Here is a 16,986-nt window from a genome sequence, read left to right on the forward strand (position 1 = left end):
TATAATCATGTGGCCTTAGCTAGTATTTATAGCTACCTCCTTCTTCTACCCATTTTGATTGCTTCCACCTTTAGCAAGAACCTCAGTAGATTTTCATTCTGTAACTGGAGGAGAGAGCCTTCCTTCATTCCTGAAGAGTTTGGGCCATTTATCACCCTGCGTTAATTGTGCTGTTACAATTTTCCATTGACTTGAACATAGAACATAGTCACACTAAAAGATGCCCTGAAGGATCTCCTACACTCCAGACAAATTCTTCCTTGCCTTCATTGTGGAGGATAAATCCAATTTCACACTGACAGTCTTCTCAATCACTCATGCTAGCACTACAACTCCTTTCATATGCTGACTCAACTATATCAGAACCCAAAGTAGATAGAGGAAGTCTGAGATTTTAGTTCAGTGCAATGTTTTTGTGCCTCCTTGCAGAAGCACTCCTTCCTTTGGAACAAAGACATCTAGTCCACCAGAGCCTAAGGTGAGTGGTTCTATCCCCCTGAATTCCTAGATTCGTAAGTCCTAACTATAGGAGCAACAGTACCAAATATTGGGTACTGGTTCAGATCATACAGTCTTCTGGAGAACCCTACCCCAGTCTTCCAGACTATACACAGCTGCCACTGGAAGTGTTTCTTTAAAAGGTCATTCTACTGTTCTACCAAGCCAGCTGTTTCAGAATAGTGGGGAATATGGTAAAACCAGTGAATTCCATGACTACGAATGATTCATATGCTGAATTTCATTGGCCTTGAAGTGAGTTGAGTTCTTTTGTCAGAAATAATGCTGTGTGGAATAGCATGGTACTGAATAAGGGATTCTGTAAGCCCATGGATGGCAGCACTGGTAGAAGCACTAAGTTCAGGATTTTGTACCCTGACCCCAGTTCAAGATCACCCCATGAGATGACAAGATGGCTATGAAGGGTCTTATAGCATTGGTAAATCACTTGTACTCTTGATAACAGAGGCCATAGAGACCCAGAAGTTGGAATTTATAATGGGAAACTCTGGTTGTCAATTTGACAAGATTTAGAATCACTATGGAAATGTATTTCTCTTCATATCTATGAGGGATTTTCTAGATTATATTAGTTGAGATCAATCCTAAATATAGGAGGCACCAACCTATCTGTTGGGTTCCTGGGCTATATAAAAAAGGAGAAAGCTAGCTGACCATTTAAAATTTCCCTCCCCCTTCTCATTACTGGTGTGATGATGTGACACAAGTGTCTTGGCTCCTGTCATGCTTTCACCACCATGATGGACTACTCCTCAAAACTGTAAACTGATTTTGTTAGTCCTCCCACAGCAGCATCAAAAGAGTTCAAAGTGCAGTGTGATAGAAAGAACATGGTCTCTGGAGTAACAAAAATCTAAATGATGCCTTCTCTTGTCAAAAGCTTTGTTATTTGGTCACCACAATTCTTGACTTCCTTGCCTGTAGGATGTGGATAATAATACTTAACAGACATGACATATGGCAAGTACTTAGCAGGTAGCAATCACTATTGTGTGGACTTAAAATATTTGTTGTTTAATTCAAAATAATTGATAATGAAATACCATTTTTATATTTTATTTATTTATTTGAGAGAAAGAGGGAGAGAGAGAGAGAATTGGCAAACCAGGGCATCCAGCCACTGCAAACAAACTCCAGATGCATGCACCCCCTAGTAGATCTGGCTTATTTGGGTCCTGGAGAGTCAAACCAGGATCCTTTGGCTTTTCAAAGACATGCCTTAATTGCTAAGCCATCTCTCCATCCCCTAAAAATCAGTTATAGATTGCTATCATATAAGTTAGCTCTCAGAAACATTTACTACTTCACTCTTCCTACTAATGCATTCTAGTAACGTCCAGTACCCAAACATACAGGAACTCCTGACATCAAAGTCTTTGAAGGTAATTTGTGGTTGCTTCTTCCCATTCTCTTCAAGAACATTCACTGGTCTTTGAAAAATAGGCAAACACTAACGTTTTTGCCATTATCTGCTCTGAATATCAGCTTTAGGCCTTGTTCAACTTTCTGAATTTTTTTTTTATCCTCATATGCATCTAGAACAGGCCCTTTACTTACAGTCACTTCTATGACTTTTGCTCATGAAAAAGAAACAGCAGTAATACTTACAAACCCAGGTCCAACTGTCAGTGGGCTCTTGCCTGACATCTTCTGGGTGAGAACACTATATTATAGCTTCTACATCAGTTCCAACTCCCAAAGAGTAGGGTTAAATGCAGATTCAGATGTCTTAGACAATGTCGCACTGGTCTCACAGATATTGAACAAAGGCATGATTGAGAAGCTGTTCCTCTCTGTCAAGGGAATCACTGAAATTTCATTGAAGACATGATATTGTCGGCAGCTCTGATAAGAATCAAAAATGTGAATCAAAAGATACAAACACTCTCCCTGTTGTGTGCCTAGAAGGAATCACTGTGTCTTTATTCTGCCTTCTCTACTGGATAATCCAGCATTCTACAATGCAGAATGAAAGGCCCATTATGGAAAGAGCTCTTCTAAACTTCATTTGTCATCCTTGCATTGTGGAGCTCAGAGAGCAGGGGAAATGGCAAGGAAATTATATAATGGGTAGAAGAGACCTATTTCACTAATCGCATGACAGCAAAAATACATAAATGCAGGGCACACAAAAATATGGCATGAATTGACTTTTAGGAAGTGGAAGGGCAAAGGGTTAACTAAACAACAGTTAGTGTGTTGTCATGCACAACTATAATCCCCACACTTTGGAGGGTGAGGCAGGAGGATAACTGTGAGTTTAAGGCCAGTTTGTGGTGCACAAGGAGTAAAAGGCCAACCAGGGATACATAGCAAATGCTATCTGGAACAAAACAAACACAAAAACAAGAAATAACCAAATTAGATATAGAACTCTAAACCTAATGCACAATTATAAGAAAAAAAGGTTTACAATGAGATCATCCTTAATGTCTCCTAGTTACTAAAAATTAATACATTCATTAACCACATATAATATATGGATAAGCAAACATGAGTTCATATCCTAGATTTACTTGCCACTGTCCTTTACCATTAAGTCTAATGATAGCTACCAAGAGGATTTTATTGACATTCCAGGCTAGACTAATCCTGTTACAAATCCTAACATACAAAAGTTAAAATGTGGCTGACAAAATCTTGTGGGCTAAGAAGGGGTAAAGGAAGACAGAGGTGCTAATACCTGTAATTTCCAAAACTAAGTAGAAAGGTGGTAGGGTAACCTGGCAACGTAACTCAGTGGCAGAGCACTTGCCTAGCATGTGTAAAGCCCTGGGTTCAATCCCTACCACTAAAGAGAAAAGTTGACGGAGGGCTGGAGAAACGGCTTAATGGTTAAGATGCTTGCCTGTGAAGCCTAAGGACCGCGGTTCAATTCCCCATAACCCACGTAAGCCAGATGCCCAAGGGGGTGCATGCATCTGGAGTTCATTTGCAGTAGGTGGAAGCCCTGACACGCCCATTCTCTCTCTTTCTCTCTGCCTCTTCCTCTCTTTCTCTCTCAAATAAATAAAGAAATAAAATATCTTTAAATGGATATATTTCTAGATACATATGAAATGAAAATTAAGCCAAGAAGATATATATAACTTAAACGGATCCATAATAATGACATTTACACAGTAAAGAAAAATCTTTCTAAATGAAAAGTCCTGAACTAGATAGATTAACTGCCATGTTATGTAAGACTTTCAAGGAAGATCTAACAGTAATATTTCTGAGTGTTTCACAAAATAGAAATGGACCAAAAACACTACCAAATTTACTCCATGAAGCCATTAACCTGTTGCAAACAGAAAAAGATCACAGACCAATTTCCCTAGTTATCATAACTGTAAAAGTCTCAATAAAATTCTTACAAACTAAATGTACGATTATAACCAAATTAGTTTCTTCCCAAATATGTCAAGTTGGTTCAACATATACAAATCAGTAAATGTAATACAACACATGAATTGGCTTAAATACATAAAGCATATGATCATCTCAAAATCGAATAGAGTAGATCATCTCAGAATAGAATTTTGGCAAAGTTCAACATGATAAAAGCCCTAAAAAGCTAGAAATAAAAGGAACATATTTCAATATAATAAAGACCACATGCAACAAAGCTACAGCCAACAGTACATAGTATGGATATTTCTCAAAAACACTAAAAATAGAGCTACCATGTGATTCAAGTATTATACTCTTGTGTACAAACCCAAATGAATCCCAGTAAGCATACTACAGAGATAACGATACATTCATGTTTTATTGCTGCACTACCAGCAATACTTTGGAAATAGAACCAGCCTAGAAATTCTTTAATGGATAAATGGATAAAAAATGGTACATATATACAATAGAATTTTGTGCCATCAGGAAAAAGGAAATAATAACATTTGTTGGACAATAGATAGTACTGGAAATTATTGTTTGTTGAAATAAGACACACTCAGAAAGTTTCAACACATTCCAATTTTGTGAGTACCTCCCATTAATAAATTTTAGCTGACGCTGGATTAGGAAAAACTTTCTTAATGCAATGACTCTTCTACCTACCATGTAACTTCCCCACTCCCCTGGCCCAAGATTGAAGATGACAAGTAAGGTTTATTATAGCTCTACTCATGAAGGGCCTTTATTTAAAAAAAAAAAATACCTTAGTTATTTGTGAGCCAAGAGAGAAAGAATGGGTGCACCAGGGCTTCTTGCCACTGCAAATGAATTCCAGGTTAGTTGCATGTGCCACTTTGTGCATCTGGCTTTATGTAGGTACTGAGGAATCAAACTCCTGCCAGCAAGATTTGCAAGCAAACACCTTTAACCTTTGAAAGCTGAGGCATCTCCCTAGTCCCATGATGGGCCTTTAATCTTGCATTGTAGGATGTTTTCTCTCAATGCTACCCCTTCCCGTGTGTGTGTGTGTGTGTGTGTGTGTGTGTGTGTGTGTGTGTGTGTGTGTTTTGATACAAAGCTAGAAGATGGACCATGAAAGAAAAGGAAGAGATCTTAAGACAGAGGGAAGGGTTAGACAAAGAGTAACAGAATACATGTGACATTAAAACAGAAAGGGACATTACTTGGGAGGCAGAAGAGGACCAGCAAGGAAGTAACAAGAGTAACACGGTGACTAAGAAGAATGTATATTGATATATATGTCATAACTGTCATAATGAAATCCAGTATTTTGAGGAAGGATAGAATAATGGAAAGTTATAGCCACAAAAATGGAAAGCAACCCTCTACTATGGAGTCTGGTTGAAGCCTTTTGCAGTTGAAAATCAAGGACTACAGAAAAATTAATGCAGTGTACCATGAAGAATGTCAACATGAACAATATTTCTTTTATAGAGGAATATTTTCAAATAAGAATATTAAAATAGCAATAAAGCAGGCTTAAGGCCTATATTGTATCAGTGTGCACATACTGCCTGGCTTACCAGGTGTGTAGCTCACAGGGTCCCCTGCTGGTTAAGACTGTTGATTACTTTCTCTCCCAGAATCCTGCATTGTACTTTCCAGGACTATGACAGCTAACTACTAGGGAAGAGGCTTCCTTCTGTATTGTACCTTGATTCCTCAGTGTCTTGCAATAGAAGTAGGCACTGTCTTCAATAGGACCTTACACTCTACTCCTGGTGGGGAACTAAGAGCACTGGCAATAGACTGTATTGTCTGGGGGGTGGGGTATCATGGGCCTCCCTGACCAACAATTCGCTGGGAGGTATCCCAACCCTGGAACTGGGATGGGATTTTCTTATAACTACTTATAGCTTCTGACCACAGTATTCTCCACCCTTTCAGGATACTGTGTCCAAACTATTTCTTTCTGTTAATTATATTTTTCAAATATACCTGGACAGAGCCAGGCATGGTGGCTCACGCCTTTAATCCCAGCACTCAGGAGGCAGAGGTAGGAGGATTGCCATGAATTCAAGGGCACTCTGAGACTACATAGTGAATTCCAGGTCAGCCTGGGCTAGAGTGAGACCCTACCTCAAATAAAAATATTTTAAAAAACAATAAATAATAAATAAAATATACCTGGATGGGTATCTCCTTCCTTAGATTTGGGAGATTTTCCCCTATATTGTATTAAAAATATTTTCTATGTCATTGACCTGAAAAGTTCTCCTTCTTGCATATCCATAACTCAAACATTTGGTCTTTGCAATGAGTTGCACATTTCTCTCATGTTCTGTTCATATAGTTTTTTGATATTCATATTGGTTTTGACTAACTGATCCACTTCTTCTATCTTGTCTTTAAGGCTAATATTCTATCTTCCACTTGATCCATTCTATTAGTCAGGTTTGTCATGAAGCTTTTTAATGACTTTCTGTATTTTTCATTTCCAGCTTTATTTCTGTTTGGTTTTGCTTCATAATTTCTAGCTCTTTATTGAGTTCCATTTTCATATCATGGCTTGACTTCATTTCAACTGGTTTGCTTGTGTTCTCTTGGAATTCATTTGGGTTTTTTGAATATGAATTTATTCAGGATTTCATTCATGCATTTATCTGTGTCTTCGAGTTTTTTGTACATGTTTATCACTATTCTTTTGAGCTCTTTGTCTGGAATTTCCTCTAGGTTGGTCTCATGGAGATCCTCTACTATCAGACTGGAATTTCTTCTGGGAGACACATTGACTTTTTTTTTTCATGTTACATTCATGTTACATTGAAACTTACCAATCTGAAGATAGCATGAAGATAACCAGATCTTTCTGGCACACCTAAGTTAAGCATGTACTTAGAACTGTGCTTGTTGTTTCTTTGTGTTCATTTATCATTGTTCATTTTTATGGTGCTTGGAGATCTGTCTTGGTGGTACTTTGTACTACTTTGTGGATTAGGTAACTGAAGTAGTCTCAACTAGGCTACAGTTGTCTTGGAACATACACTTGGGTCTTACCACAGCCCAAACAGGAGATCATTAGTGCTCCTATGGTGAAGACAGGAGGATTGCTGAAGGGTTCCAAGTGCTGGAATGGGTCATCTGCACCTGCAAGGTGAAGGGAAGAGGGATCCTAGGGGATCAGAGGAGAATCCTAATGCAAGACTATGAACACAGGTCATGTGCATCTGTGTGGGGTGAAGGGAAGCGGGTTCCTAAGAGGAATCTGCTTACTATAAGTCATGAGCCAGCCCCAATCAGGTCCAAATCACAACGGCCTTTGTTATTTGAAACAATTTTCAATTTAACAAGTTATTTTCCTATCACATCTAATTTTAAAGTATCTTCTATCCTTCAATTATATCTGTTCCTCCATATGTATTAACATTTATTAGACTCCAGGTGAAAGTAGTGAAATTCAATACTGGGCTATCTAGCCTACTCACTATGCTTTAAAGATGATTCCATATAATGCCCATGTCAATATCACTCATGAGATCAATCTGCAATTTATATGCGAGTTCCAACCAGGTCCAAACCACAATGGTCTTTCTTTGTCTTTTAAAATAATTTACAAGTAATTTTTTAAAAGTTATTTTCCTACCACACTTGTAATTTTAATTTTTTTCTGTCCTTCAATTGTATATGATCCTCAATACATATTAATATTAATTAGAATCCAGATGAAAGTAGCGAAATTCAATACTGGGCTATCTAGCCTACTCACTAGGCTTGAATGATCATTTATAACCTTGTGACCATAGGTATTAGTAAGAAAGTAAAATGTTGCCCCATAAGTTCATGTGTGTGAACACTTGGTCCCTAGCTGGTGCTGCTCTTTGGAAAGATTGTGGCACCTCTAAAAAGTGTTGGAGTAATGAGATCACGGGGGATAGAACTTGAGGTATTATAGTCTAGTTCCAAATCCTGTTTGCCATCTGCTTTCTCTCTGCCAAAGTAATGTCCTGGCACATGCCCCTGCCATGACTTTCATACTATAATTGGCTCTGTATTCTGGAACTGCAAGCCAAAATACATTCTTTCCTTCTTCAAGTTGCTCTGGTTAGGTATTTTTTTTTTCAAAGCAATGAGTAATGAACTGACACCCCATAGCAGTATCATAACTTAAAGCATCATGTATGTGTTTGTGATGGTGCTGCTATAAGCAGAACTTGTGCTAACAGTCATAAAAGTTTGGCACATACAATTATGTGTGTATCACATAATATGGATACATATGTTACTAGGGTTTTTTGCTGCTTTCACATTCTTTTTTCTATTAGTTATGTACATGGTATATACAGTCATGGTGGTACCATCGTTAGCCTCCTCCCTGTCCTCCCCCCTCTGCAGAGACCCTCCTTGATGGGGAATGTGGGTCATGCATTGTGGGGTTAGCCATCAGTTATGGGTGAGAGGCAATGTCTCTGTGCATAATGACCCAACATGTGGCTCTGACATTCTTTCTGCCCCTTTTTCCACAAATTTCCCTGAGCCATGTTGGATTCATTTTAGGTCCACTTCAGTGATGAGGTCTTGGGAGCCTCTGTGTCTCTGGATATCTGGTTTGGTAGGAGTTGAGTGTTCACTGTATCTATCTCCATCACCCTTGTGCTGATACCAGGTACACCAAGGAAGTAGCACTCTTGCTCATTCCCCCAATTACTCTTAGTTTCAGCTGGGACCCTTTTGAGGTGTGATGGGCTGGTTCTCTCCTTAGAATCTGTGTCCATCTGAAAAAGAGAAGCAAATTCTCCAACGGAGAATGAAGTTAGTGCCAAATAAATGGATGGCCTTTGTTTTTTAGAGACAATTTAATAGATGTAGGCCCTCTTGTAGCTCACGATTGGTGGGAGCTTGATAGTGGAGAGCAGGTTCATTTTTAGATATGGTTCTGATTTAATTCCCAGCTCCAGCTATGGATTCCATTCCACTGAGCAGATCAGTTAGCCAAATCAAGAACAGTTCGTTTGCCACCATGGCTACACACCACTATTGCACTTGTGTGAGCATCACATCAGGTTGTTTGCTGGTGAGTAACTTACATCACGACTTCCTTGGACAGATGTTGGTCATTTTCCCCCAGTCCCTCATGTATTACCTTCTGGCACTAGATGAGATGTCTGGGGACTGACTCTCTTCCAGCTTCCATCCAGGTCACTCTAAGTTCCATACTAACAGCATATGGTGTCTTCAGCAGTAGGGTCTTACCACTAACCTTTGTTATTATCAAGTCATCAAGTACTCTGATAAAAATCTGTCTTCTCTTGGGAAATTTTGTAGGTCTGTCTGATCAACAGCTCATTGTGAATGTTAGCCACATGCTGGTACTGGGAGTTACAGGTTAGTGCCCAAGAAGAGAAGGAAGAAAGAGATAAGTAATATAAAAGAGAGAAAAGTGGGAGAGACAGACAGAGAGAGAGAGAGAGAAACAGAAGATTAAGGTCAGTCTTCATCATATTCTCTCCAGGGCCTTGTGATTCAGGAGTTCCCTCTAAGGGCCTGATAAAGGTTCAAACATTTAGTCTGTCCTGTAGGATGTAGAATTTTATAGTACCATTGCCATTTGGGTCCAGTTTTGTGCCCCCTTACCCCCGCACTTACCCTTCCCTCCCATCCCACCCACCCTATTGTCTGGTCCTTGAGATGCTTATTAGGTATGTCAACAACTTGGATGGATTCAGGTTAGGAGCCACAGATGAGTGAGACTATGCTATGATTATCTTTCTATGATTGGATGAGTTCACTGAGAATGATCTGTTCCAGGTTCAGCCATTTTTCTTCAAATTTCATTGTGTCATTTTTCCTTATTGCTGTGTAGAATTCCATCATGTAGACATACCATGTCTTTGTTATCCATTCATATAATGATGGACTTCTGGGTTGATTCCAGCTCTTAGCTATTATGAATTAAGCAGCAATACACATGGTTTAGCAAATATACCTGAACTGAGGCATGGAGCTTTTAGGATAAATGTCCAGTAATGGAATAACTGGGTCTGCTGGTAACTCTGTAGTCAACCTTTTTAGAAATCTTCATATTGTTTTCCAAACTGGTTGTACCATCTTCCATTCCCACCAATAGTGGATGAGGGTTCCTATTCCATTACATCCTCCCAGCATTTATTTTCATTTCTTCTTTTTTTTTTTAATGTTTGCTATCCTTACTGGGGTAAGGCAGAATCTCATAGCTGTTTTAATTTGTATTTCCCTGATGATTAGGGATGATGAACATTTTCTTAAGTGTGTATTTGTCATTTGTATTTCTTCATCTGAGAACTGTCTTTCCAGTTCTTTGCCCCATTTTGTGAGTGGGATTTTTGACCTTTTATTGGTTAGAATTTTGAGTTCTTTGTAGATTCTAGAAATTAGGCTTCTGTCAGTTAGATAGCCAGTAAGTATTTTCTCCAATTCTGTGGGTAATCTATTGGCTCTGCTTATTGTATGTTTGTCTGTGAAGAAACTTTTCAGCTTCATGAGATCCTAATGGTTGAGTGATTTCTTAAGATCTGGTGCCACTGAGGTTTTGTTCAGGAATATTTTTCTCGTTCTTATATCATGGAAAGTTAATTTTTTTTTTTCTACCAGTACTAACTTATTTTCCAGTCTTATACTTAGGTCCTTGATCCATTTAGATTTGATTGTTTTGCATACCAAGATGTCTGGATTAAGTTTTAACTTCCTGCATATGGATATCCAGTTTGTCCAGCACCATTTGTTGAAGATGCTGCTTTTTTTTTTTCCCAGCCTATATTGTTAAGGCCTTTGTCAAATATCAAATAGCAGTAGTTTATTGACCCAAAGTCCATGTCCTCAATTCTGTACCATTGGTCTATACTACAGTTTTTATGCCAGTACCATGCTGTTCTTATTACTATGGCTTTGTAATATAGCTTTAGATCAGGTACAGTGATGCCTCCAGAGGTGTTTCTTTTGCTGAGGATATGCTTGGATATATGAGGCCTTCTGCCATTCCATATGGGTAAATTATGGCCATTAATATTTAGGGCCATCACTGTGAAGTTTGATTTGCTCCCTACCATATCGTGTTGGTTTATGTGGTTTGGCATTTTCTTGGACTTTGTAGTTTTTTGTGCCTTCTCTGAGTTTGGTTATTGTGAGGTTTTTGTAGGCACTTGAAGTTTATTATTTGATTCTTCTCTGTGGAGAATTTGCTGAAGTACTCTCTGCAGGTTTAGCTGAGTTTTATCATGGGAAGTTTTTCTTTCGCCATATATTATGAGAGATACTTTTGCTGGGTAGAATAGTTTGAGTTGGAAGCCATAGGTTCTTAGACTCTGCAGTGTTCCATTTCAGGCCCTTCTGACTTTCAGGATGTCCATTGAGAAGTCTGAAGTAATTCTGAAGGAGTTACCTTTAAATGTAATTTGTTGTTTTTCCCTAGCTGCTTTTAAGATTTTCTCTTTGGTATCAATGTTTAGAGTCTTTCATGACAATATGTCTTGGAGAGTTCTTCTTTGGTCCAGTCTGTATGGGGTTCTGTCAGTGTCTTGTAACTTGATGGGCCTTTCTTTTGAGAGAGTAAGAAAGTTTTCTTCACTAATTTTGTTGAATAAGTTCTCCATGCCTTTGGTCTGAATTTCTTTCCCCGTTTGGTACTCCCATGATCCAAATTTTGGGATGTTTAAGGGTATTCCACAATGCTCATGTTCTGTTCACAAAAATTTTTGAACTTATTGAAACTTTTAGACGTTTTTGTCTTCCAGATCTGAGTTTCTATCCTCCACATGGCTGACTCTATTCTTGAGAGCTTCTATAGAGTTTTGGGCTTGTTCAATTTGGTTTGCATTTTCCATTACTTTTCGAGGAACAGTTTCCAACCCCTACCAAGTTCTCTTTTCATGTCATTTTCTGATTTTCTAGATGTTTCTTGGAATTCATCGTTGCATTTCTTTATGTCTTCATTGAGCTTAGCCAACTGGTTTCTGAAGTCCTCTTTTTTTTTTTTTTGGCTCTCCTTCACATCATTTAACTATATTTGTTCCCCTTCCAGGTTCTTATCTATTAGGTCTAGTCTAGAAAGGACAGCATTCATATGATAATTGGCCCTTTGTTGCTTTTCTTCACATTCTGTCATTTGCCTGATTAGGGTTGCGTAGCTTATAACTTCATTTTGGGGTTCTGATCCTAAAGTCTCTTTTATATTTTGATTAGAGACACCCATTGTAGGACTTGGTGGTCTTATTGGCTTTACATGCATTTGATTTTTCATGTTATTCCTTTTGTGTTGTCTGCTCATCACAGTGTAAGAGCCTTATGTAATTTAGGAGGAAGCTACAGTCTACCCTTGTAGTGTGTCCAGTGGTTATTCCCTTTTATGTTTGCTTCCACTAGTTTTCTGGTGGCAATTGTGCCTGCCTGCTCTGAGGGAAGGTATCTGTGAGGCTCTGGTGGGGTCCAAGGACCTGATGTACAGGCTTGTTGTTCTATGATTCAGGGTATGGGAGTGTGTGGTCAGGTGGCCTGAAGTGGACAGGGGAATGGGGGTGGTGGCCAGTGGGATAGCATTCTGGAGCCTGGAGGTGCAGGTGGAGCTAATCTGGCTTTCCTGAGTTCACAATGGGATGGGGGACCACAGAACGTGGGATGGCTTTTATGGGATGGAGTTTGTGAGGAGTAGAGAAAGTAGGGTGGCTTTCTGAAGCAGTGGTCACATGGGGGCAGGAAGAGTGGGAGGGAGTTCATGTGGGGCAGGGGGAGTGGAGGTGGTTGCAGCGGGGGGAGTGGGATAGCACTGGGGGAGTGGGTCAGCAGTCAGGCACAGCAGTGGGAGTGGGACAAAGGTCGTGTGGGGTGGGGGTTGTGGGATGGAGGTCAGAGCAGGGAGAGTGGAATGGTCGCCTGTGCACTGTAGCACAGATGTAACTAGGCTGGCCTGGGTCCTCTGGCCTGCAGTTAGTGCAGGAGGAACCTGTGGGTAGGCCTATGGCTAGGACAGCTGCTTGGGGGGATTGGGGACTACTGGAGTGTGTGGGAATCAGCCGATTCTGTTTTTTGCCATCTCTGCCCTTTCACTGGAGGTCTATAAGAGACAGCTCCTCCTAGAAGACACAATGAACCTTTAATGCCTTCCATTTTTCTCCTGGGAGGTGCGGTGTGACTAGGCAGAGAACATCTTGACTGCCTAGGTTACTAGGTTTTATATTCACTTTTCTCACTATTTTGGAGTAAAATCCTTATCAAAACATTTTCTCTAAAAAATTATGTTGTGGGCTGGAGAGATGGCTTAGCGGTTAAGCGCTTGCCTATGAAGCCTAAGGACCCCAGTTCGAGGCTCGGTTCCCCAGGTCCCACGTTAGCCAGATGCACAAGGGGGCGCACGCGTCTGGAGTTCGTTTGCAGAGGCTAGAAGCCCTGGCGCGCCCATTCTCTCTCTCTCCCTCTATCTGTCTTTCTCTCTGTCTCTCTCAAATAAATAAATAAATAAATTTTAAAAAAGTTATAAAAAATTATGTTGTGTCTGCTGTCAGCAGCTTCACATACTCATATTTTGTTTCTTTCCTATAGCAACACTACATTGAGTAATTGACCTATACTGTCTAGTTTTTCATAAATATTTTCTATGATTCTTGCATAATGATAAAATCATCTATGTGTTTCTCAGAATGTATACCCTTTGTTGAATTTCTTGAGTGATTGTACTTGTTACAGCAGCATTTCAACTTCAATTTCTGTATTAGTATGAAAGAAAGGGAGGGGGAGGAAGACAGAGGTATCTAGGAAAACATTTCTTATAAGGTACTAATATAGCACAATCTTCTATGTGATATATGTAGATTAAAAACTGTTAATGGGGTCGTTTACAGGTATAAGTCCTTGAAATCTACAAGTATATATTCTAATTTGGGTCCATAGGCGCACTAAGAATCAGAGATCCATTTGACCTAGTAATTTTGTTGAGGTACATTTTGTTTATTTAGTACAGCAACTCAAATGCCAATTTCCTCTGGAAGGACCTGCAGAAATATAAATCTGGACTACCTTGGCATCTTGTGGTCAGTCCCATATGCAAACCTGTGTGTGTGTGTGTGTGTGTGTGTGTGTGTGTGTGTGTATTCACACATACATGATCATTATATCCTTATAGAGTGATGAACAGTAGCCAAATCAATCATTCAATTAATATTTTAAAAAATCTTATACGTATAATATGAAAAATGTACCTTTGTGAAGCCTATTTGCTCCTTCCGAAAATTTTCCAGGGGTTTAATTAGCAAGTCACTAGCATTTTGTACCTAGAGAAAAACAAACAAACTTTTAAGTTAACAAGGTTCATATAGAAACTTCCTATTTACTAGAGAATTTTCTAATATCACTCTGAAAAAAATTAACTGGACCTGGGGTGCAGCTCGGTGGTAGTGCAGGTGTTTAACATCTCCAAAGCCCTGAGTTCAATTCTTAGTACTGAAAAGGAATGTTAACTCATTTTCTAGATCGTTGGCTTTTCTTAACTCTTTAAACATTATCCCTGAAAATCAAATGCTTTGAAAGAGAATGAGAGGAACATAACAGGCATTTATTTATAATTTCAATGATAGTCCCACCTGAGTTTAAGCAAAAACTATCTAGACTCACACCCAGCAAAAGACAAAGGAGCATGAACTATATAAAGGAACAGAGAAGAGAAGGAGAATGGCAAGTACACGGAAAGGTCAATTGCACCAAATGCAAATCATTTCATAGGCAGAAAAGGAGTTAGCATTAGGATAAATCTTAGATTCATCATAGCCATACCTACACCATTATGTCACAAAACCAGAACATGCCCTTCAGAACAGAACATACATTATTTTATTATAGCATCACAGACAACACTAGACTGGACCTTCATCTTACCTAATGATACACATTCAGAAGCTGATAGGAATACCCACTTCATGTACTACAAACACGGGAAGTAGTAGGCAATGTAGACACAAAGGCAGATCCCTGGCTCTATAGGCAGGTAAATAAATGCAAAACTTTTTCTTCAATAAATGCCTTCAGAGACTGCATCTGTCCAAGCACTCATGGGGTCCCTATCCTCAATGCTAAGATTCAGCACCACTATAATGAAGGGCTTCCAAAAACATACCTGAAGATCTGGATTTTAGGGACAGTTGCACTAAATTTAATTGACTAAAAATGAGAAAGAGAAAGGGGACTGCTTTCCTTGTTGGATGAGATATAAAATATCAGTTAAAAAAGATATAACTTGATAACAAAACTAGAAGACTAAGGTAGCTAAGTAATAGTATATATATGTAGCCAAGTGGTAGCATATATTTTGTATGTGCAAGATAATGGGTTTTATGCTCAGTACTGGAAAAAAATTAGAAGTAGCAAGTCTGATTCAGAACAGGTTGCATTTCTGAATTCCCCAAACTAAGAAGTAATTTTTAACTTACAACCAAGAAGCATGGAAACTTGAGGCATGTGTACATTTTTTACCTATATGCTGCAGGTACTCTGAATAAACAAACTTCTAACAAGGCAATACAACCTTTACATACAATCACAGTGGTTATAACAGATATTCAGACACATTGAAGTTCTTAATAGCAATCCATGGCTTCCAACACCCAGCAGGAGATATGAAACTAGGCAAGGGCCAGATATGCTGTTGCAGTCAGGTTCACATTACTTGTAGAAATCACCTGACCAAGAGCAGCTTGTGGGGGAAAAGAGGTTTATTTTGGCTTACAGGCTCCACAATGGCAGGGAAAACAATGGCATGAGCAGAGAGTGGACATCACCCCCTGGACAACATAAGGTGGAAAATAGCAACAGGAGAGTGTGCCAAACACTGGCATGGGGATACTGGCTGTAACACCCATAAGCCCACCCCCAACAATACACTCCCTCCAGGAGGCGTTAATTCCCAAATCTCAACCAGCTGGGAACCTAGCATTCAGAACATCTAAGTTTATGGGGACACCTGAATCAAACTACCACATTCCACCCCTGGCCCCCATAAACTGATAACCATATAAGATGTAAAATACAAGTCCCCATAGTTTTTATCAATCCCAGTGATATTCAAACATCCCCATAATCCAAGTTCTTTTAACTAAACCATAATACCCCCCCCCAAAAAAAATCCCCCAAGACCCATAATGGCACAGTATACATACTCACACTGAAAAAGATAGCACTGCGCAAAGCAAAGAAATATTCAGCCAATACAAGATTTAAAACAATCAGAGCAAACATGAAACTCTGTAGCTTCAAGTCCAACAACTCTAGTCAGTGACAAATCTCCAACTCCAATAATTCTAACCAGCAACAAGTCTCTTACATTCTAATTCTGCCCTTCCAGCTAGGCTACCCATAGTCTTGGAAAACTTCATCAGGACCAGCAACTCCTTAGCAGCCATCTCATGGTCCCAGCATCTCCTCTGGGTCTCCACTGTAATCCACAGTTCATCCTCATGGCCCCATAGGGTCTCCATGCAGGCACCCAGCAAACCTGCTTCACATTGCCCATGGCCATTTCCAAAACACAAGACTGTGTTGCAAAGTCAATGACCCGCTCTTTCCTGCATTTCTTATATTCCACAATATCAGTATCTCAGTGTGTTCATCAGCCAAAGGAAAGGAAGTCCACAAATTCATCCCATAAAATGCCACTGCAGATTTTCTACAAAGTGCTACTCTATTCACAATAGCTAGGAAATGAAACCATCCTAGATACCGACCAACTGACAAATGGATAATGAAGATAGGTACATTTTTAGAATTGAGTTTTATTCAGCTGTGAAGAAAAAAATGAAATTATAAAATTTTCAGGGAAATGGATAGACATGCAAAAGGTTATACTAAGAGAGGTAACCCAGGCTCAGGTAAGTCAAATATCTTATGTTCTCTCTCATATGTAAATCCTAGCTTTAAATGCTTAGATTTGTATGTGAGTTGGATTAAGTCAGCAGTAGAGGTCAGGAAGCTAATAAGGGGCCATGAAGGAGACAGGGCTTCAGGGAAGGGTATAGTACATATGTAAGTAGAAGAACAGAATACTGGGGTTGAAATTGTGTAAGTGGTGACAGGGAGAATAGAGGAAAGGAGTGGGAGATGATTTATTGAAAA

The 16,986-nt window shown here is 39.3% G+C and overlaps 1 protein-coding gene across 4 annotated transcripts in view; it reads right to left on the reverse strand.

Annotated features, from left to right (window-relative positions):
• Ophn1 (oligophrenin 1) overlaps positions 1–16,986 on the reverse strand; it is a 344,008-nt gene that overhangs the window by 172,166 nt on the left and 154,856 nt on the right. For all 4 annotated transcript variants that reach the window (XM_045140247.1, XR_006634606.1, XR_006634604.1 and 1 more), the window contains exon 5: positions 14,085–14,156. In XM_045140247.1, coding sequence (XP_044996182.1) covers positions 14,085–14,156 — 72 coding nt within the window. The remainder of the gene's footprint in view (positions 1–14,084; positions 14,157–16,986) is intronic.

The sequence above is a fragment of the Jaculus jaculus genome, chromosome X (assembly GCF_020740685.1).
Source record: "Jaculus jaculus isolate mJacJac1 chromosome X, mJacJac1.mat.Y.cur, whole genome shotgun sequence".
Taxonomy (NCBI): Eukaryota; Metazoa; Chordata; class Mammalia; order Rodentia; family Dipodidae; genus Jaculus; species Jaculus jaculus.